The sequence below is a fragment of the Pseudoliparis swirei genome, chromosome 20, assembly GCF_029220125.1.
Source record: "Pseudoliparis swirei isolate HS2019 ecotype Mariana Trench chromosome 20, NWPU_hadal_v1, whole genome shotgun sequence".
NCBI lineage: Eukaryota > Metazoa > Chordata > Actinopteri > Perciformes > Liparidae > Pseudoliparis > Pseudoliparis swirei.
Genome location: NC_079407.1, coordinates 24839818 through 24863007, shown reverse-complemented (window position 1 = coordinate 24863007; position 23190 = coordinate 24839818). Strand labels below are relative to the sequence as shown.

Below are 23190 nucleotides of genomic sequence, written 5' to 3'. Positions count from 1 at the left end.
TTTTATGGAACCAGCTTCCAATTTCAGTCCGGAGGCAGACACAGTCACCTCGTTTAGTAGACTTAAGACCTTCCTCTTTGACAGAGCTTATAGTTAGGGCTGAATCAGGTTTGCCCTGGTCCAGCCTTGATATGCTGCTATAGGCTTATAGCTGCCGGGGACGTTTTAGGATGCACTGAGTACCTATCTCTTTTTCTCTCCTTAGGATGAATTTTCATCTCTCAATCACACGTTACTAACTCTGCTTTCTCACCGGAAGTCCTTTTGACTTTACGTCTCATGGGGTCATCGGACCTATGAGACGGCATAGATCTATCTGCCTGATGGATCGTCTGGTCGTGGAATTCCTGCTCATGACCGCCACTGTCCTGTTGAGACTCCGCCACCCTCCTCCCCACCGCCATCTGCCTGATGGATCGTGGAGGTCTCCATCGTGGAATATGCCTACTATGAACTATTCATACACTCTGTCATATTCATTGAATGTATTTTAACTCTAAATCTGTCCTTCTGTACACATTACATCTATTGCATCTGTCCATCCTAGGAGAGGATCCTCCTGTTGCTCTCCTCCAGGTTTCTTCCTTTTTTTCCCCTGAAGGGTTATTTGGGAGTTTTCCTGGTCGATGTGAGGTTTTGGGGCAGGGATGTCTATGTGTACAGATTGTAAAGCACTCCGAGACAAATTTGTAATTTGTGAAATTGGGCTATACAAATAAACTGAATTGAACTGAATTGAATTGAATATTAAAATAATCTGCGGAGCAAAAAAGGCCTTTTAAAAAACGAAATTGCCGACGAGAGATAGTCTTAATCTCGGTAAACGGGGAGGCGAGTTTAGAGAAGTGTGGATGATTGATTGGGGAATGTAAACAAAGAGACAGAGGAGAAGGTAAACATGAGACGGCGTGAAGAGGAATAGAGCCGTACCCCGCCTGAAGAAGGTGGACTACATTGCTATTAAAATACTGAAAAAAAAGGCCTTTAAAAAAAACTAAATTGCTGATAGCAATGGTTTAAATCTCGGTAAGAGGGGAGGATTGTTCTCTTAATGTTTAGAGATGTGCGGGAGATTGATTCGGGAACGTGAAAAAAGAGGCAGAGAGGAGAAGGTAAACATGAGATAGCGTGAACAGTAATAGAGCCGTTATCGCCACGGAAAGCCAAAAGATAGAGCGGAAGGTCACGAGAATGAAGTGGAAAGAGGTGTTCGGCTGATGGAAACCGCAAAGATAGAGAGAGCATCTGGGAGATAAAGGGTGTCAGGGGAGAGAGAGAGAGAGAGCGGATAGTCAATCTAGGGGGAAGAGACGAGAGATAAGAGAACGTCTGCTGGTTTCTATGATGAACGGAAAACACAAGGTGACCCCCCCCCCCCCCCCGCTGACCTTTGTCCAGCCAGTGTCTGACATCGGACTCCCGGGTGTAGATGGCGTCCCGGGCCTCGCTGCACATGTTGTGGATGTGGGAGCTGAGTTGCGAGGCCCGGCTCAGGTTGACGGCGGCACTCATCTCCAGCTGCTCCAGGCCTCGCCGCTCCTCTGCCAAGCGGATGGCCTGAGGGTTTTTCTGCACACACACACACACACACACACACACACACACACACACACACACACACACACACACACACACACACACACACACACACACACACACACACACACACACACACACACACACACACACACACACACACACACACACACACACACACACACACACACACACACACACACACGGGATCAGCGTTCACTCCCCTCATTGAATTGTTCCAAAGAGCTTTAAACAAAAAAAGAAATGTCGATAGCGCACGTTAAATTCTGCCCGATGACATCATACCTGTCTGAGACGGGCCATGGACTCGCTCGGGATGATCTCATTGCGGCCGAGGCGGGAGACGAAGCACAGCGCCTGGTACTGGTTCTGGCCCCTCTCAAGCTCGCCCAGGATCAGCGCTCGGAATATCTTCACATCCTGCGAGGAGAGACACACGAGGGGGGGGAAGAGATGAGCGATGATGATGACGATGAGCGGCCGAGCGGATAAAAAAAACAAGACGGTTCCCAGAAGACGTGCCGAGAGAGAGAGAGAGAGAGAGAGAGAGAGAGAGAGAGAGAGAGAGAGCTATAATAACTTCGTTTTATACGTGCAGCTCATCCAGATTAAAACTAATATACTTTCCATTCCGGTAGTTAATGTCGTCCCTTTTCCCCTCCAGACACACAGAGATGAATTCAATATGTTGGAGAGATCAAAGCTGTTTAAACAAACGTCTGCTCAAAGTAAAGAGGGGTGTGTGTATGTGTGTGTGTTCACTCATCTGACAGTTTGTTGATACTTTGTGTGTGTGTGTGTGTGTGTGTGTGTGTGTGCAACGTCGGCCCAGTCATGCTCCGGTTATTTCTACAGTCAAATTAAAACTCACGACAAACTTATCGGGAGTTTCCTCACACGGCGCAATAAAAAATAAAAAAAAGTCAGAAACATTTTCTCTACGTTGAAAACGGTGATAGCGGAGAGCGCACCAGAAGACGTGTTGCTGTTGGCGAGTGTGTGTGTGTGTCTGTGTGTGTGTGTGTGTGTGTGTGAGAGAGAGATCCGACGCCAAAAACCAGAGGCCATAAAAGAGTTCACGCAAAGCATGATGGGAAGCTCCCAAAAGCAGCAGACCTGTCCTCCTATTCATCAGACTCCCCCGCCTCCCTCCCCCACCCCCAGCTCCAGCTCAAGGACATATACAGCCCCCCCCCCCTCCACCCCTCCTCCGCCTCTTCACACTCCCGTCTGAAGCAGACAGGCTGAGGGGGAGTCGCAGTTTTCAAGGCGTTCCCCTCTCACGGAGGAACTCTGGGATAGATAAACAGCACAGAGATAACGCCAGGGAGTTGTCCTTACGCTCCGCCGTCCCACCACACACACACACACACACACACACACACACACACACACACACACTGTGTTTATGCTCTGGAGTTAATTACGGCCGACTCTGCATGATCACAGCCACGTGTGTTTGGTCTGTGAGTCGCTGGCAGGCCTACGGGGTCTTACGCAAGACAATCACGCGATACTATTTGACCTTTGGAAAAGCAAATTACTGAGAAAATATTGATTCGCTGGCTTTTTTAAAAATTCGACTGTAACCTCTGGTTTCTCCCTCCTCGCATCTGTGAGCCGAGCGGAGCGTTAAAACACCGACTCCAGGGACTACAGAGCAAAAGAGTTGACGTTAAACGCATCAGATATCGCCATATTATGATAATAACATGGTACTCAAGACTTAATACAAAGAGAGAGGGAGAGAGAGAGAGAGAGAGAGAGAGAGAGAATGTGGAGGTCACAGGAGGTAGACTATGTTGAAGTGAGTAGACGTGAGGAAGAGGACGCACAATGAAGAGTCCCAAGTGTCGGGAGACCCAGAGGTCGCGACTTCTGGACCTCCCATAGTGCAGACACATGGCGCTACACTGGGACAGAGAGTGTGTGTGTGTGTGTGTGTGGAGAGAGAGAGAGAGACTAAGGGAAGGCATTTGTGTCAGCCACATAGATTTGCCCCAGGGCTCTCTGGGTAATTACAGAGAAGCAGGGGTAGCTCCACTAACTCGGCGTCTTTGGATCTTGCTCGTGGGCAAAGTGCAGGAGCGGAGGTTTCCTCCTCCTCCTCCCCCTCTTCCTCCTCTTGTGTCATTATGTGTCCAGATTAATGATCGTCTACTTCTACTGCCCGGCAGTTGGATGGAGGCCAGGAAGGGGCGAGGGAGGTGAGAGCAGTGTGTGTACTGCGCGGCTTCTTTTTCTGATGCAACACTTTGTGTGTCGAGTCATCTGGTGGAGGAGGAGGATGTAGACATGATGGAGGAGGATGTGGACATGATGGAGGAGGATGTGGACATGATGGAGGAGGATGAGGACATGGTGGAGGACGATGAGGACATGATGGAGGAGGATGAGGACATGGTGGAGGAGGATGAGGACATGGTGGAGGAGGATGTGGACATGGTGGAGGAGGATGTGGACATGATGGAGGAGGATGAGGACATGATGGAGGAGGATGAGGACATGGTGGAGGAGGATGAGGACATGGTGGAGGAGGATGTGGACATGGTGGAGGAGGATGTGGACATGATGGAGGAGGATGAGGACATGGTGGAGGACGATGAGGACATGATGGAGGAGGATGTGGACATGATGGAGGAGGATGTGGACATGATGGAGGAGGATGAGGACATGGTGGAGGACGATGAGGACATGATGGAGGAGGATGAGGACATGGTGGAGGAGGATGAGGACATGGTGGAGGAGGATGTGGACATGGTGGAGGAGGATGTGGACATGATGGAGGAGGATGAGGACATGGTGGAGGACGATGAGGACATGATGGAGGAGGATGAGGACATGGTGGAGGAGGATGTGGACATGGAGGAGGAGGATGTGGACATGATGGAGGAGGATGTGGACATGGTGGAGGAGGATGAGGACATGGTGGAGGAGGATGTGGACATGGTGGAGGAGGATGTGGACATGATGGAGGAGGATGAGGACATGGTGGAGGACGATGAGGACATGATGGAGGAGGATGAGGACATGGTGGAGGAGGATGAGGACATGAAGGAGGAGGATGTGGACATGATGGAGGAGGATGTGGACATGGAGGAGGAGGATGTGGACATGGTGGAGGAGGATGTGGACATGGAGGAGGAGGATGTGGACATGATGGAGGAGGATGTGGACATGGAGGAGGAGGATGTGGACATGATGGAGGAGGATGTGGACATGGAGGAGGAGGATGTGGACATGATGGAGGAGGATGTGGACATGATGGAGGAGGATGTGGACATGATGGAGGAGGATGTGGACATGGTGGAGGAGGATGTGGACATGATGGAGGAGGATGTGGACATGATGGAGGAGGATGTGGACATGGAGGAGGATGTGGACATGATGGAGGAGGATGTGGACATGATGGAGGAGGATGTGGACATGATGGAGGAGGATGTGGACATGATGGAGGAGGATGTGGACATGGTGGAGGAGGATGTGGACATGATGGAGGAGGATGTGGACATGGTGGAGGAGGATGTGGACATGGTGGAGGAGGATGTGGACATGATGGAGGAGGATGTGGACATGGAGGAGGATGTGGACATGATGGAGGAGGATGTGGACATGATGGAGGATGATGTGGACATGATGGAGGAGGATGTGGACATGGAGGAGGAGGATGTGGACATGATGGAGGAGGATGTGGACATGATGGAGGAGGATGTGGACATGATGGAGGAGGATGTGGACATGGAGGAGGATGTGGACATGATGGAGGAGGATGTGGACATGATGGAGGAGGATGTGGACATGATGGAGGAGGAGGATGTGGACATGATGGAGGAGGATGTGGACATGGTGGAGGAGGATGTGGACATGATGGAGGAGGATGTGGACATGATGGAGGAGGATGTGGACATGAAGGAGGAGGATGTGGACATGATGGAGGAGGATGTGGACATGATGGAGGAGGATGTGGACATGATGGAGGAGGACATCTTCTTTGGGGGAGCAGTGTTGGCGCCTCCATCATTTCTATATATTTACATCTCATCTATAAATAAAATCCAGGGACCACAAAATAAAAAAGATAATGAATTTAATCCAACAGGAAACAGTGAAGTGTAACTGTTGCCTTTAGAGAACAAACCGTGTCGAGACGTCTCGGCGGTTTATGTTGCGCTAAGATAATAATCATCGTGACTTCTAAAAGCAATAACAATGACATCATCTAATAACAATGACATCATCTAATAACAATGACATCATCTCCACATCTGCATTCAGACAGAAGCTGCTGGGTTGGACTGTTTGTTTGGATAAGACCGGCTTGGGCCTGCCTAAAACACACACACACACACACACACACACAGGGTCCGACGCCACGAGAGAGTCTTGAACAAAGTGATCCTCGTCTGTGGGGCTCGTGGGTTGATGGCGTTATTTTTTTAAAGTAAAGAAATTATTCAAGCTGATGGGGGAAGATACAGATATGGAATAACTTACGATAGAGGCGTCAAGCTTGTATTTGATGCATCATGAGAAATATACTCCCTGTGCTATGGGTATCGATAAGGATCGTGTTAACTGCTGCTCAAAAACCTTGATGACCAAACTGTAAATAAAGGTCATCTTAGTGATACATTTGAATAGGAAAACCCTCAAATTCAACTTTAGGACAAAGTGGGTGGCTAGAGCTTGAAAAAAAAGCAGAGTACGGCCATTTGAATTCATAACTACTCCTTAAAAGAAGTGAAGCTTCCATCAAGATGCGTCATACGCCCGTATAAATGTGTATCTCCTCAGACCGACGTGAAATTAAAAAGGCCAGCGGACCGACGTTTAGAGAAAATGACCAGGTTTGGACATTAAGAATTAAAAAGAGTGACCTTTGGGTAATACCATAATCAAAAGGAAAGCTGTAGAGGTTTTTCCCCTCTTACCAGAGCAGAGTAAATGTCAGCGCGGCTATAAATAATCCGCGCAAGTACAGATTCCTAAGCATCGCTCCTCGACACCCGGGAATTAGTCGAACTAGACGAACTAGCGCTGGCCGGGCGCCAAACACAAGTCTGTATTCACGCACCCGACTAGCGGGCAACACCGAGACCTGTTAAACAGCAGAGAGGTCGGGGGGGGGCAGGTTATTTAAGAGGTGCACAAAAAGCCTATTCACACACACACATATATATATATATATACACACAGGCCGCCATTTACAGTGGCCGTTCTCCATCAGCACGGCGGTAACCAGGCGACCCACTCGCACACGGGGCACACCTGGGTTACTGGCTGTGGAAAGGAGAACTAAAGATGTGTGCACGTCCTAAAAAGAACAACGGCAAGACACGTACATCTCACTTTGGTGCCGTCACACACACGCTGGCACGCATGAATAGACATTCCAACACACACACACACACACACTCACAGAAGCACTCACACACAAACACAAACGGTAGTGCCGGTAGCTCTCCCCCCGTTGAGGAGGTCCTTCCTGTGTTTCAATCCCCTCTAAGACCCCCGTCTATTGACGGGGGCCGTTGGTCCGCCACGCTCCGATGAGCCACTTGGGATCACTGTGGGTATTTGAGACTTACTTTTTTTTTTTAAAGAGCAGGCACAAAACTGTTTCTGAAATATAATACATTTTAAAAAAGGTCTCTTTAAAAAAAATGTGTCTGTAAAACATGTTCGGCATCATATTCGGTCTTTCCATGTTCCCGGTTGGCCTTTATAGATAGATACAGATACAGAGGTAGGACTAAAGTGCAAAAGTATATTAAATATCGCCATATTATGGTAATAACCCAGTACTCACGATTTATTACAGAGAGAGAGAGAGAGAGAGAGAGAGAGAGAGAGAGAGAGAGATTGAGAGAAAAAGAGAGCACGAGAGAGATAGAGAGATTAAGAGCGAGAGAGAGAGATATTGAGTGAGAAAGAGAGCGAGAGAGAGAGAGAGAGATTAAGAGCGAGAGAGAGAGAGATTGAGATGTTGTTGTTGTTTACTTTTAGGACCCCTGACCATGCACAAATGGCCCAGACTCGGATTTACTGTGTTCAGTGATGGGGGGGGAAAGAATATTTGCCTTGGCTCACGAGTTTTAAAAGCACAAGTGTAGGAGGAAGGACTAAAGATCAAGTTGGGGAGACAGAGGGGGCGGGGGGGGGGGACAAGACCCCCACAGACAAAAGGAGCTGCGCTTTCGGTCCAAGCTAATTACATAGGCTCTAAAGGCAGGAATGTGGAGTCACATTTGAGGCCGGTCACACCTGGCGACCCGAGAGGGGACCAATTAGTGAAGGGGGGGGGGCACTGAATGGACAATAACAACACCTCGGCTGTTGGACGGCACTAGGAGTGTTAACACGTGCACAAACACTCCTCTAAGGCTTTGAAAAAAAGGTCTCCAAACCTGTGTAAAGTCTGTTTGGAACCGTTCACTCACACAGGATCTGGAGACAATCATCCCAAACACCCAGACATGTTCCTGGAGACTTTTGCAATTCGGGAAACGAGAAGAGTACAAACAGCGGGTGCTACCGGGGGGGAAGGAAATTAAACGGATAGAGAGATAAGGCGTAAACAATGAGAGGCGACAGACTCGTCAACTATTGCGTCCGCAGCGTCCGCGTCCTGTGCAGAGGACAAACAAACAAGCCGTTTAATAAAGAGGCATTTTAAAAAATGCGATAATTTCATCTCATTTTTTTTTTTTAAGTCTTATATTTTCACAATTTTTCTTGCATATGTAATTACGCGTAAACAACCTTGTATTTAAGTTGCCATCGTTCCTGTCGGCGTTTTTTAAGGATCCTTTTGGAAAATGTGACTTGGAAAGGCTTCTTTAAAAACAATAAAACTGAGCGAGAGAGAGAGAGAGAGATTGAGAGAGATTGAGAGCGAGAGAGAGAGATTGAGAGGGAGAGCGAGAGAGAGATAGAGAGATTGAGAGCGAGAGAGAGATTGAGAGCGAGAGAGAGAGCGAGAGAGATTGAGAGCGAGAGAGAGAGATTGAGAGAGAGAGAGAGAGATTGAGAGCGAGAGAGAGAGAGAGAGATTGAGAGAGAGATTAAGAGACAGAGAGCACGAGAGAGAGATTGAGAGCGAGAGAGAGAGATTGAGAGAGAGAGAGAGAGATTGAGAGCGAGAGCGAGATTGAGAGGGAGAGCGAGAGAGATTGAGAGCGAGAGAACGAGAGAGAGAGAAAGATTGAGAGCACGAGAGAGAGAGAGATTGAGAGATAGAGAGCGAGAGAAAGATTGAGAGAAAGAGAGAGAACGAGAGAGAGCAAGAGAGATTTAGAGAGAGATGTTGTTGTTTACTTTTAGGACCCCTGACCATGCACAAATGGTAATCAACCTTGTATTTAAGTTGCCATCGTTCCTGTTGACGTTTTTTACGGATCCTTTTGAAAAATGTGACTTGGAAAGGCTTCTTCAAAAGCAATAAAACTGCGCGTCCTTTCTTCTCCTCCCCCGAGCGGTTTCTCTCAGAAGCCTTTGACGATGCTCGCTGGGCTTTCGGACCGGAAGGAGTAACACCAGAGCGGTTTATTTGACAAAAGAACGGAGGATGTCCCACCGTCGCCAGGTATGGACCCATAGAACTTAAAAAGCAGCCGCGCCGACTGAACCGTCACAGCAGGCTGCACGGGGAAGTCCAACATCGAGTTTGAGACGTAGCGGGTTGAGCCAATCGGACGCCGCCGTGAATTTGACAAAAAGGGACACGCGAGGATCGAGCCGGAGCTTTGGTGGAGTAAACCCCGCCTGTTGTTGGCTGCGATCTAAACAAGATTACAATCTACAGGCCACAACGACTGTCTTTCTGTCCACCAGGAGGCGGTTGCCATAGCACCCTGCAGGCCATTACCCCCCCCCCCCCCACGCTTTCCTGGAAATAATTGAAATAGAAAAAGTTGGATCGTAGATGTCAAACTTCCACAGGGGACGCCTTCATGTGGCCTTCAAGGGCCACATGAAGGCGTATGGAAGAAGCATTTCTTTTTTCCCTGGAGGGAACAAAGGGTTGCCGGGTAGAAAGATGGAAGTGCACGGTGGGTTCATCTTTGAAAAAGAAGGGTCCAGCTGCCTGCACACATTGCAACGGGAGGACCAATGTGATCTCTGCGTGTGATCCTCCCTGCCTAAAGAGAAACCCAACAGGATCTTCATGTCCTCAAAATTCCAAGGCACGTGTCACGAAAAGCGAAGTCACGTTCAAGAGCGCCGCCGTGCCTTTGATTCACAGAAAGTAGCGAGGCAGTAACTCGTTTGTGGAGTTCCTCCCACACGGAGAGGAGCCGAGGAGAGTTAGGGACGTGAGAAGCTAGAAAATCTGAGCAGCTATTCCCTAAACATCACCGTGACCTTTCACCCTCGAGAGGAGAGCTCGTGCGCCCCTACGATGCGTCGTCTGAAGCGAACAACAGTTCCCCGGATCAGGTGACATCCGCCTGTGAAAAGAGACGTTTGCAAGTTTGTGCAAGTGACAAAGTGGGACGGCGTCTCGGGGTGCGAGGGAGAGGGAGAGAGGCAAGGTGCGGCAGCCCAGAAAAAAAGAAGAAAAGAAAAGAGAAGCGACTTGACGTGGGAGCAAAACAACAACCGCCGGTTGCTTCATTTGGCAAACATCGGGATTTCCCAATAACAAGAAAGAGCGAAGTGGACGGCCAGGGCGCCTCCCACACGGGACAGTTTGACTGATGGCAAATAAATAAATAAAAGACCCGTGGCACAAAGCCATCAGAACAAGTTGACCATGTGAAAGAACGGACCAAATGCATCATGGGTACTCTACTGTAGATCGGGGCACAGAGAAAAGGGCCAAACAACTTGCCCCCCCCCCCCCCCCCCGACTCTTTTAATCCTGTGTTTTACGCAGCGCTCGAAAGGGTGTGTGAAGAATCTCAAATGAATGCTCACAGCCAGCTGGGCGTGTCCGCAGAGCGCCTGTGCTTTGAAGACAACCGCAGTATGCAGCAGAGTGAATTGGCCCCCCGAGGGTGAAGAAGGGCCCGGATCAAACGCAATCCTTTTTTCAAAGGGTGAAATTAACTGGAAATCAATAGTAATAATAAAAACATCTAGCAGGCTCATTCCCACCGCGGCGCCGTCGTTTGCCGAATCCAGACCCGTTTAACGCGACGGCGAGACAGTGGCCTCCGACATCTGCCGCGACCCGTCGGCATGGCAACGGGTCGCTCTCGCGTTCCTGTGAACACCGATGTGGATGCGTTTAAAAACTTTTCCAGCGCAGAGAAGTGGATTACTTTGCTGTTGTGTTGTGGAAAGTGACGCTTTAGAAAGAAGAAGAAGAAGAAGTCAGGCTTCAGTTATAAAGCTACTGGCTTTAAGTGGCTTATGCGTCTCCTAATGGGCAATGTTTAAATACTTTGGGACTATTTGGGCCTTTTCCCTGAGGACACAGCAGACGGTTTAAAAACACAAACAGCAGCTTTCCAAAGAAAAAAAAAGAAAAAAAGCAGCCGTTTCACATTTTTTCTACATCAGTGTGACACCACGTTTCCTCAATCTCTAAATAAATCAAAAACATAAAATAAAATAAAAAAATGTTGTAACAGTTAGTCACAGATGTTATATTCTAGAGCTGCGGTGCATGCAACTACAGATGCACATGGCTGTGCACCCCCCCCCCCCCCCCCCCGAAATGAAACTTTCTTCTTCTTCTTCTTCTTCTTCTGCCCTCCTCCTCCTTCTTCTTCTTCTTCTTCTTTCTTCTTACACTCTTCTTCTCACACTCTTCTTCTTCTTCCTTCATTCTTCTTCTAGTTGTTCTTCTTTTCCATTCATGTCCTTTTTCATTCTTCTTCTTCTTCCTGCTTCCTTCTATCTTCAGCTTCTTCTTCTATCATCTTCTAAGTGTTAACCCAGCCGAGAGGCCTGTGGAGTCACTCGCATTCCTGCATTGATCAAACCCGCTAGTTAGACATGAAAGCGAGACACGCGGACTACAAAACTGATTATCCCCCCCTGACAAATTCCTACATCTGGAAAGACCCAAATATGTGCTACATTTCCCTTGGATTTAACTCAAAGACACGGTTTAGGTTCAGCTCAAGGTCTTTCAAAGACGGCATGAGATCATGCATCGCTGCAGCGATGGTTGAAGGAAAATATATGAAACTGAAATCTGCAAGATGACTGAAAAGGAATCGTCTATTTTAGGCTACGACAGCAAATTGCACGGTGACTTTGAGCACGTCGTCAGGATACGAGTGAAGTGCACACAATTCTACTCTTTTTAAGAGTAGAGCCGGATGTAAACACTTCACTGTGATACCAGATAGTCCCTAAAAACAAGAGAAAGTTAAAGCTACCCGTCACAATTACAGATGACCAACTCTCGACCGCGATGACTCCGAAAATGAAATCATCATGGTTTCATTAAACATAAAGTTTAGTTCTACGCGCTACGAGTCCCAGCCGGGGAGACATTGGGACAGCCGTCTATTTATAAAGCATTCGTAGTTTGTTTTTTTAATGCATTTTATTCTATTTAATGTTTTGTACTATCTGGACCGTGAGTCTAAAATAAAAGTTAGATTTATTGTATATATATATATATATATATATATATATATATATGAATATTTATGACCATGTGATATTTCAGTTTTTCTTTTTTAATAAATTTGCAAACATTTCTACATTTCTGTTTTTTTTCTGTCAAGATGGGGTGCTGATTGAATATTAATGAGAAATAAAATTTAACTTTTTTGATTTTAGAAAATGGCTGTAATGAAAGAGTGAACAATGTAAAGGGGTCTGAATACTTCCCGTGTATGTATATATATATATATATATATATATATATATATATATCTCAGTTCTTCAGTGGTTTGAATTGAAATGTACAAATGGTAAAACAAGATACTTCCTTATTGTAATTGGTTGGAACCGCATCGGAGCTCAGCCTGAGTTGCAGGGCAAAGAAAGAAAGAACAATTAAAAGCAGCAGAGCCCATAGATCATTACACCACCCTACATAAAAGAGATGTACTCAGCATGACACAGGTGTCACAAGAGAGCTAAACCACATCATCTTCTCCATACCGTCTGCAGAGCCAACGTAACCCTCCTGAAATCACAGCGCGGCTGATTCTCACAGTGACCGTGTTTACATGCATTCGAATAACTGGCTGAGTCGGACTGAAATCGAATTATCCGTTTCATGTAAACACCTTTGTTGGACTATGTGCGGTCCGACTACGATCCGATTAACACCCCTGGATAACTCGATCCGATCCGGTTGATAATTCGACTATCGCGGCATGTAACGGTGAATTGGATTAGGAACTGGACTTTGCGTCTTTGCGCATGCTTGAGATCTCGCCGCCCTCCTCCCCTCCCTCCCTCCCTCCTCCCTCCCATGTCGTGACCCGGAAGTCGAAAGAGTCGAAAGAGACGATAATGTCACTATTAACATCATGCAAGAACAGTATCGGGATGTAGCTTCGCCTTGCTCTCTGTTCGCCATCTTTCTCGAAATGTTGATGTTGTTGTTGTTGGTTGTTGTTGGTGGTGGTGAAGAGGTCAAGCGGAAATGGCTGTATCACCACGAGTTGTAATGAAAACAGCGCCGCCTATCGTATCGGATATGACATGCTTTCAAAGGCCAATGATTCGAATTACTCACTGCCATGTATATTGGGATAACAGCAGATCCCCCAAAAGATAGCAGAGTCCGACTAAAGCAAGATTCGAATTATACCATCATGTAAACGCACTGATTGACTCATTACTTGGATGAAGTGGACTAAACTTCCCGTCTCGCATCCAGCAGACTTCTCCGACCAGCGACTGCGGCATTTACGATCACATCCATTGCCACGTATTCACCATGATTATTTACAGGAGGCCTTTTGATGCTCCCGGTGAGAGCAAAGATCAAACCGTGCAGCGCGACCCTGGATTAATTGGATGGTAAAAATAATGAGCAACTGGAATAATACTTGAAACCTGCAATGTACCCATCTGCCATTGTCTGTATAGTCCATTAGGAATCTCCGGTGTTTCCCATCCCTGTTAAAACACTCATGCGTGGGGGGGGGGGGGATGATCTGGACTGTACATTTCATGGCAGCTGGAAGTGACAGCGCTTCCAACTTTCCATAAATCTTGGGGAGAGATACTGCACAAAGAGCCGAATGAAAACCACATGCAGGGGAAAGTAGCAGCAGGAAGAAGTGAGCGAGAGGCAGAGGGGGCAGGGGGAGACAGAGACACATGGGGGGGGGGGGCAAGGAGGCTAATTTACAACAGGCAGCAGAAAGGGGAGGGGGGGGGGGGTATCGTGGGAGGTTCCGCTGCCTTTATTTAAATAAACAAAACCATATGTGCGTGGATACGCGGAGGGACGCGGCGCCGCTCACGGATCAGCGGACGTCCCTTCATGTGTCGGCGCGTCGCCGATGTTCGGGGGCGACGCCTCTCTTTCAACTCCAAATTAGCTGTTTTGGTTCGTGAGCCAGACGTGCAGATCAAAACGGGTCAGACATGCCCACTTAATCCGGGTAAATCTCCCCCCCGCCCTCCGCATCTCGCCAGCCTGCAGTCAGCTCCTGTGTGACAGCAACTAGCACAGACACAGCCCCCCCCCCCCCCCCCCCACACACTCACTCCATGCCAGTTGTAGTTTTCCTTCCAGGACTGTAGGTGTAACCGTGTAGTCAGTCAAAAGTGAAACAGGTTTTTTTAATAATCCGGGTCTGATATGAATGTCAGTGTTTTTGTATGTGGTTTTTTTCATTTTAATGTCTTTTATTTTACATTATTTGATTTTATATGTACTGCTTTTATCATTTAATTGTAGTCAATTTAACTACTCAGTCCTTCCCTCCCTCCTCATTGAATACTCCTTGTGGAGGGTATTTGTAAAAGTATATACATGTGGGAATGCTATGCGGGTGTGTATGTGGATATGGACGGTTGTGTGTGTGTGTGTGTGTGGGGGGGGCATTTGTTGATGTCGATGTTCATGTATGTGAAGTTTAGCATTTTTACTCGCTGTGGGCGGGACTATGGACACGGATACTACCGTTTTGACTGTATGATGTTTATTATGTTGTGTTTATTTATTTAAAATGTCAAGGATTGTTGTGTTTTGTTGAAAATGCAAAATAAAAACAAATAAAAACAAACAAAACCGTTTCATCTTTTCAACAACAAAAAAGGGACATGGGAGGGACACTTCATCTGCTTATCTACTTTTAGAAGAATCCTAAATATGGCCGCAGATGATCACCTCTGGGCTGGAGCCCGTCAGCAGCAGGGGTTTAAGAGGCCAAGCAGCTGTCTTGACCTCTGTGAAACTCAAGCCAAGATGGAAAAAATGGATGAATGGAACTACTGCTTAAAGTTCCACTTAAGTGTGTGTGTGTGTGTGTGTGTGTGTGTGTGTGTGTGTGTGTGTGTGTGCGTGTGTGTGTGAGGTTCAATGTCTGCCACTTTTGGGATTTTTTCATTGAACAACTTCAGATTTTTAGATGACGAGGCATCAAGTGACTTTTTTTATGTAGCCTACTCCTCTGCCACACTGTATAGACCTCACCTCTAGGGACATGACTTTTATTTTAGTCATGTGACCCTCCCCCCCCCCACACTCCTCCCTCTTCACATTCTGAAGCTGCAATACTGTTGGAGGATTTACAATGAAATCAGTGGTTCAAATGGATAATTATTAGTTCTTCAGCCCTTTTAAATTAATCATTTTCTTAGTAGTATTATGTGTATGCAATCTGTTCATTCTTATCCTCATTTCCACCCTCTTCTTTTTTCTTGGAATAAGCACCATTTGATGTTTGTTGTTCTTTCTGTGTGCCTGAATATCACGTGTACCAAGACAAACAACGGATCAAAAATTGACAAAGAAATTGACTCTATGAAGATACATCATGTTATGTTGTTGGAAACTAAAGAAAAAGAGAGTTTAAAAGAAGAAGGAGAAAAAAAAATGGTATAAAATATCAGTCGATGATGGAGCTCCAGGGGGTCCCAAAGGTATATCGGCTCCAATAGGTTTCCATTGTGTTCCATTTTCAAAAGATAAGCAACAGATGGCTTATAACATTAGAATAGTAATGGCTATACAGTTTTAAATGTGCCATTACCTTCAGGGAATGTACCACCCAGTACTCGGGGGGGGGGGGGGGGGGCTCTGATGGACCCCCAGATATCGTGAGCTGGAGTCATACTCTCATACTTTCTACATAGTTTCTAACAGCACCACATCTCATGTATCGTAGTGTCGGTATGAGATCAAAAGATCAAAAGGTCCCCCCCCCCCCCTCACCTGTTTGAAGTCCGCCACGAACGTCACGAGCGTCCCGTCTCCCTGCTTGAATTCGAGCGATATGGAGTCCCTCTCGTTGTCCGCCTCCAGCACCTCCTCGGTCACCAGTCCGTCCGCGAGCCGGACCCGGACCCGCAGCTCCGAACCCAGTCCCAGCGCGACCACCAGCACCAGGGCGCAGAGGCGGGTCAGTATCCGAGCTGAAGACGCCGCAGAGACGCAACTCGCAAACATCCCCGAAGACGCGAAATGTAGCCCGACGAAGAGAGGGAGGAACGAAAAGAAAAATCGAGGTGAAGATCCCAAAAGGTCCGCGTTCATGTCTTCTCCTTCATATTTAGAGTGTGGGGTGGGGGGTGGGGGGGTTCTCGTTCACGGGTCGCGCTTCCAGACGGTCCCCGGTGTACCGGCACTTTGCACGGCCATGGAAATCACACTGAAAAAAAAATCTCCGCTCTCTCACTTTCAACCTGCGCTCGTGCACTGGAAGCAAAAAAAAGAAAAAAGAAAAGTCTCTCGCTCCGGCGTTTGTTAAGAGCATGCGCGCGCACCCCCTCCCTCTCCTCCCCCCTCCCACTACAGCCAACAGTCCGATGGGTCGCACGTTGCTCCCGATTCCGCTTCGTGTTGATATTTGCTCCCCCTTTTCTCTCTCTCTCTCTGCCGGCCCCGTCACTTCCTCTCCGTCCAGCTCCAAACTTTTCTGCAGAGTGAGAGAGTGAGAGAGAGAGAGAGTGAGAGAAAGAGAGTGAGCAGCAGCGGTGGTAGTAAAAAAAACTCTTAAAGCCACACCACCACCCTCTGAACACTCTGCCCATCCCCCTAAAGGCCTCATGTGATCCTGCTGCACGCTGAACTAATAATACCCCCCAGAATACAACAAAAGGTGTTGTGAGGATTTGTGAAATCATAACTCGTGGGGATGAATACAAAAAGACTATAACTATAACCTGCTGCACGGTCGTCATAAAACAAACATCCAAAACAAACATTAAGTATATGGTAGAGTTTCTCTGAAGTTAATCACCCTGTTGATGTCAAGACGAATACTTTCAAGCAATTGATTTCATTTTATGAAGGAACTTTTTGAAACTATTCCAACATATCTATGATGCACATCCAGCATTATTTATTATTTATAATATTTAAACTTTTACTGGAAAAAGACTACAGTTTAAACTGCCTAAAGGCTAATGAGGGAAACACATATTATGGTTGTCTGTACCTCCAGAAGCTAATAACCAGTTATAAGAAGAAGAAGAAAATGTGTACAATTAAAGATAAAGAACTATTTTCTTTCTTTTTAAACTCATGTTCTTGTTGTTTTTTCGTTGTTTTTTCAAATATAATCTTCTAATCTTCCCTAAGACATTTTTTTTAAAATATGGTTGATTTGTAGTTTCCAGCTAAACAACAATAATACAGTCCCTCCTTTATTCTCCTGACGTATTATTATATTTGATGATATCCTCACGTGAACTCCTTCACGCCACGCGTGTCGCGCAGAGAGCAGCTGCCTACTCACGAGGGGAGATCTACATCAAACTAGAATGGGCACTCGGTAGAGCGCATACCTTCGCATATCACAAGATTCGGCATTACATTATGAACATGTTGGCATTAGTTGCATGCCAATTGGATAAAAATGGACCATGCTATGGTAAAAAGAAGATGTTGACCTTTCCATGACCTTGACCTTTAACCCGATTGATCCCAAAATATAATCAAATGGTCCCCGGATAATAACCAATCATCCCACCAAATTTCATGCGATTCGATTTAATACTTTTTGTGTTATGCGAGTAACACGCATACAAATAAATAAATAAATAAATACACGGCGATCAAAACATAACCTTCCGCATGCGAAGGTAATGAGAGATGATCGCTGTGTTTGTGTCATCAACTGTGTTATCTCTGTCAGGTTGCCGCAATGCATTCTGGGTGGGCCCGGTGACCCCCCCCCCACCCACACACACACACACACACACCCGAATGTGGCAGGACTTGATGGTGGATGCTCCAGTGAAGGGGGAAAGCAAACAGAGAGGCTGTAAAAGCAGAGCAAACATTGTCAGCTGGGGCCCCCCGGACCCTGATAGACTGGAGGAGGAGTGGAGGAGTGGAGGAGCGGAGGAGCGGAGGAGTGGAGGTCAGGCAAACACACCCCATTGTGACGGAGTTTAGTCTCAGGCTACATCTTAGTTAGAGCTCTTCAAAAGCAGACGACCAAAGAACAGTCGACGGGGAAATTCAGTTCAATTCAGTTTATTTTGTGTCGCCCAAAATCACAAATTATGAACGTGCCTCAGAGGGCTTTACAACCTGTACACACACACGACATCCCTGACCTTTGACCTCACATCGGATCAGGAAAAACTCCTTTCACAGGCAAAAAAAAAAGGGAACGTGCAAAATTGTGTTGCACCGTGCAACAATTTTTTTGGGTGCTTAATTAAAAAGTCATGTGTGTTCTTGTTGCTTGTTGCTCCACCGTTGACTTCCTGTCTCCTCCCACACGGAGGGGGTCCAAAGGCCGGCGTGAGGCCGTCTGCATGCAGTGACACACGCAGGTGGAGCCTCGCACGCATGTTTATGATTAACCCGCTGCACAGTAATTACGGACACAATGAGAAGCACGTCGCTGGACGAGTTTTAAACGTCCAGAGGAGATGTGTCAGCTTCCTTTTGTTAAGAAGGAAAGCCAAAGGGGAAATCACTCTCGATATTATATTAGTACGATGTGTATCATTAGGCGATAATCGATTTGAAATGTCATATTTCTTTCACTTTCAAACTTCGATTTTCCCTTCTTATTCCGGTTTTATCTCTAGAATATTAAGTGTTTTATAAGATGAAAAGAAAAGAAGCTTCCATGTGTAGTTAAGGGTGTATTTAAGTGTAGATAAAGAGGGTACCATGTGTATCGTTAGGCGAAAATAGAATATATTATGAATATATTTCTTTCCCTTTTAAACTTGATTTTCCTTTTTTATCTCGATATAATATATATAGTTTTATAAGATTAAAGAAAAGAAGCTTCCATGTGTAGCTAAGGTTCTATTTAAGTGTAGATAAAGAGGGTCTGATGTGTATCATTAGGCGATAACAGAATATATTATGAATGTCATATTTCTTTCCCTTTTAAACTTGATTTTCCTTCTTTATCCCGATTTTATCTCGATATAATATATATAGTTTTATAAGATTAAAAGAAAAGAAGCTTCCATGTGTATTTAAGGGTGTATTTAAGTGTAGATAAAGAGGGTATGATGTGTATCATTAGGCGATAACAGAATATATTATGAATGTCATATTTCTTTCCCTTTTAAACTTGATTTTCCTTCTTTATCGATTTTATCTCGATATAATATATATAGTTTTATAAGATTAAAAGAAAAGAAGCTTCCATGTGTATTTAAGGGTGTATTTAAGTGTAGATAAAGAGGGTACGATGTGTATCGTTAGGCGATAACAGAATATATTATGAATGTCATATTTCTTTCCCTTTTAAACTTGATTTTCCTTCTTTATCCCGATTTTATCTCGATATAATATATATAGTTTTATAAGATTAAAAGAAAAGAAGCTTCCATGTGTATTTAAGGGTGTATTTAAGTGTAGATAAAGAGGGTACGATGTGTATCGTTAGGCGATAACAGAATATATTATGAATGTCATATTTCTTTCACTTTTAAACTTGATTTTCCTTCTTTATCCCGATTTTATCTCGATATAATATATCTCTAGTTTTATGAGATTAAAGGAAAAGAAGCTTCCATGTGTAGCTAAGGGTGTATTTACAGTAACTGTAGATAAAGATTGTACGATGTGTATCATTCGGCGATAATAGATTTGAAATATCATATTTCTTTCCCTTTTAAACATGATTTTCCTTCTTTATCCCAATTTTATCTCCATATAATATATCTCTAGTTTTATAAGCAGAAAAGAAAAGAAGCTCCATGTGTATTTAAGTGTAGATAAAGAGTGTACCATGTATATCGTTAGGCGATGATAGAATACATTATAAACGTCATATTTCTTCCCCTTTTAAACTTGATTTTCCTTCTTTATCCTAGTTTTATCTCTCTATAATATATCTCTAGTTTTATAAGCAGAAAAGAAAAGAAGCTTCCATGTGTAGTTGAGGGTGTATTTAAGTGTAGATAAAGAGTGTACGATGTGTATCATTTGGCGATTATAGATTTTAAATATCATATTTCTTTCCCTTTTAAACTTGATTTTCCTTCTTTATCCCGGTTTTATCTCTATATAACATATCTCTAGTTTTATAAGCGGAAAAGAAAAGAAGCTTACATGTGTATTTAAGGGTGTATTTAAGTGTAGATAAATAGTGTACGATGTGTATCATTAGGCGATAATAGAATAGAATTTTAAATATAATAGAATTTTAAACTTGATTTTCTTTCTTTATCACACTTTTATCTCTAAAATATTAAATGTTTTATAAGATTTAAAGAAAAGAAGCTTCCATGTGGATTTAAGTGCGGATAAATAGTTACATGCATTTTTTAAACGTTTTTTTAAATATGAACATTTAGATATTTTTAACGAGGCTCCTGGCTCGATTACTGTAAAACAGAATATAGGCTTTTTGTTAAAATCCCAAATTAATCAGAATATGATCCGATGATGTCATATTTAAAGAATATATCATGTACACAACTGGAAAACAGCATCAAGAGGATGTATTATGAAATCAATCATATTCTAGGTCATATCACAGGGTGACGTGTTGAAAAAAGAAAAATCCTTACACACACACACACACACACATCCTCACACACACACACACACACTTTGATATCTGCTGTAAGAAATGTGACGTATTTCCCCCTGATGAGGGAAAATTGTGCTTATTTGAGAGCTACTCGACTTTGAGTACATCCAAGGTCTTAATACTGAATTGCAGTCAAGTGCGTGCGTGTGCGTGTGTGTGTGTGTGTGTGTGTGTGTGTGTGAACCACCCAAACAGAGCTATATTCAACAAAACAGACTATTCTGATGAAAAAAGCCACGACTACTCTGCATCTCATCAGGTTTGTTGTACTTTGAATAAATGAAGTGGATTAAAAGCATTTTCCCAAACTCTCATAGCAGGAGATTGAAAAACGTAAGAAAATATTTGCATCGTGGGTTGATCCCCCGAAAAATGCGCAATATTTTCCTCCATCATGGTTCGCTTGAAGAACATGTTCAGAAAGTTAATCAGAATGTGTTGGTGTGTGTGTGTGTGTGTGTGTGTGTGTGCACAGTATTTACTTGAGGTCTGCGGGAGCTGAAATCAAGCTGCTTTCCAGTCCTCTGATGATATTTACATATCTTCTCGTCCTCCCTCTCCCCGCTCGGCCTCCACTGGGCTGCCAGTTGCCCTCGGAGCTCCTCGCTGTCGGCCGCCTGCAGCAGCAGCAGGAGGAGGAAGAGGAGGAAGAGGAGGAGGAGGAGGAGGAGATATCCCCTTTCACATTTAGGGCTCTGGGGGCCACGATAAACCCCCTTTTGGAGCGCAGGCTCGCGTGGAGAGTTCAGTTATATGAGGGAGGCGAGGCTGGAGAGGCGAGGAGAGATTCATATACGATATATAGCACGGGTCAAAACCGCTGAGTGTGCATTACATTAAGATAGAGGTATCAGGAACAGTAATATTAATAATGTTCAAGATTAAGATGTTATATGTAATTTGTGATGAGTTTATAAAATATAATCCACTGTTTAAGATCTATCTCTACGTACAGTATCACACACATTCTATCTTTGATGCTCATCCAGCATTATATTGTGCCGTGTTTATTATTTATTATACTTAAACTTTTACTGCAAAAATCAGGACGACAGTTGACTGCCTGAAGGCTAACGAGGGAAACACAGATTATTGGAGGATGATAACCAGTTTGAAGAAGAAAAACATTGTAAAATGAAAGATAAAGAACAATTTTTAAAAAAATGTTATAAAGTTTATAAAATATAATCCCATGTATGTAATATATAGTAGTAGAACACATATGTGTCTGCATTACAGTTACATTACAATCGGCTAATAACACTAACAGGCTTTTACTTACAGTAAGCACATTGCTACTTTTCCTCAAGTAAAGAATTAAAATCTGTCATTTTTTGTTTTTATTTTAATTTTAATCTCAAGAACACAAAGATATGAATGCCGTCTGAATCTTCGACATCAATTAATCACTGCGTAGCATCCAGATGTTCCCGTGTCAACACGATAGCGTGGGATCAGTTCAAAGGGAAACAAAAAAACACGTTTCCTTTAACCCCTTGTTCTCCAAGAAAAAGACATCACACACACATACACACAAACACACTATGAAAGAATTCCAGGGGAATTCATGTAAAGTTAATGACAGAGAGAGAGAGAGAGAAAGAGAGGGAGATACACAAGCGGGGGAAGGGGAGGGGAAAAAAAGGTTCTTTTGAATTGTTAAAATAAATAAACATGTTTGGGCTCATGGCTCGGCGCATTAAAACCCCCACGGTGAGACTCCTTCCTGGCACAGTCCCAGCAGCGAGACATGAAAGACGATCCCACTCCCAACACGGAGCGGAGGAACATATCATTTATCTTTCCACGTGAGGGGAGGTCAGAGCTGGGATCTAAGAGCCGAGGTGGAGCCGCCTCACGCTTTTATTCAGACAGAATTCAAATGCAAACTTTTTCTGACCGTCTATTGTGTGCGGATTTGCGGTTATTGTATAACAGAAGAAGTATATGTGTGTGTGTGCACACATCTGGCTACCCTTTGTGTCCTTTACAAATATGACTGCATCCGGGTTGTTTTAGAGCCCCCTAAAATGGAAATAAGAATAAATCACAATCATGAAAATCCTAAATTCAACATGTGATACTTCGGCCAAGAATATCTATCTTGCAACTCTCCCTCATCAAACGGCGTTGATTCATTTATCGGGTTCCTGAGGAATCACGTGACTCGGAACACATCTGTTCAGAATCCATGTAGGGCAGATCTCCTCTGTGTTTAATGAATCAAACTCTTGGCTCGCCGGAGTTGTAAGAAATGACTGGGGGGGGGGGGGCATTTAATAATGTTATCTGGGAGTCTTTCAAAGGTGACTCACAAAATAAAGTTTCCTTAGCAATTAAACACAATATGTGATTCATATGTCTCGTGGGGAAAAAAACGTCCACGTTTTCTTTTTCAGCCTCGAATGATCCCACTGTTGTCTGTAAGTAAACTATCACACCAATATCATCAAATACTGAGCCGGTATACCTGACATGCTCGAGGACTTTTCCGCAAGAAACTAGAATGGGCACTCGGATA

General features: G+C 44.8%; 1 protein-coding gene across 2 annotated transcripts in view; it reads right to left on the bottom strand.

Moving 5' to 3' along the window:
* Nucleotides 1-16476, bottom strand: part of oafa (OAF homolog a (Drosophila)) — a 21344-nt gene extending 4868 nt beyond the window's left edge. Inside the window, exons 1-3 of one of the 2 annotated variants that reach the window (XM_056441585.1) lie at nt 15866-16445; nt 1843-1977; nt 1389-1569 (exon numbers count right to left, since the gene is read on the bottom strand). In XM_056441585.1, coding sequence (XP_056297560.1) covers nt 1389-1569; nt 1843-1977; nt 15866-16186 — 637 coding nt within the window. In that variant the 5' untranslated portion in view covers nt 16187-16445. Of the gene's footprint in view, nt 1-727; nt 1570-1842; nt 1978-15865 lie in introns of those variants that run through there. The other variant, XM_056441584.1, reaches the window with a different exon arrangement.
* Nucleotides 16477-23190: the final 6714 nt, after the last annotated feature.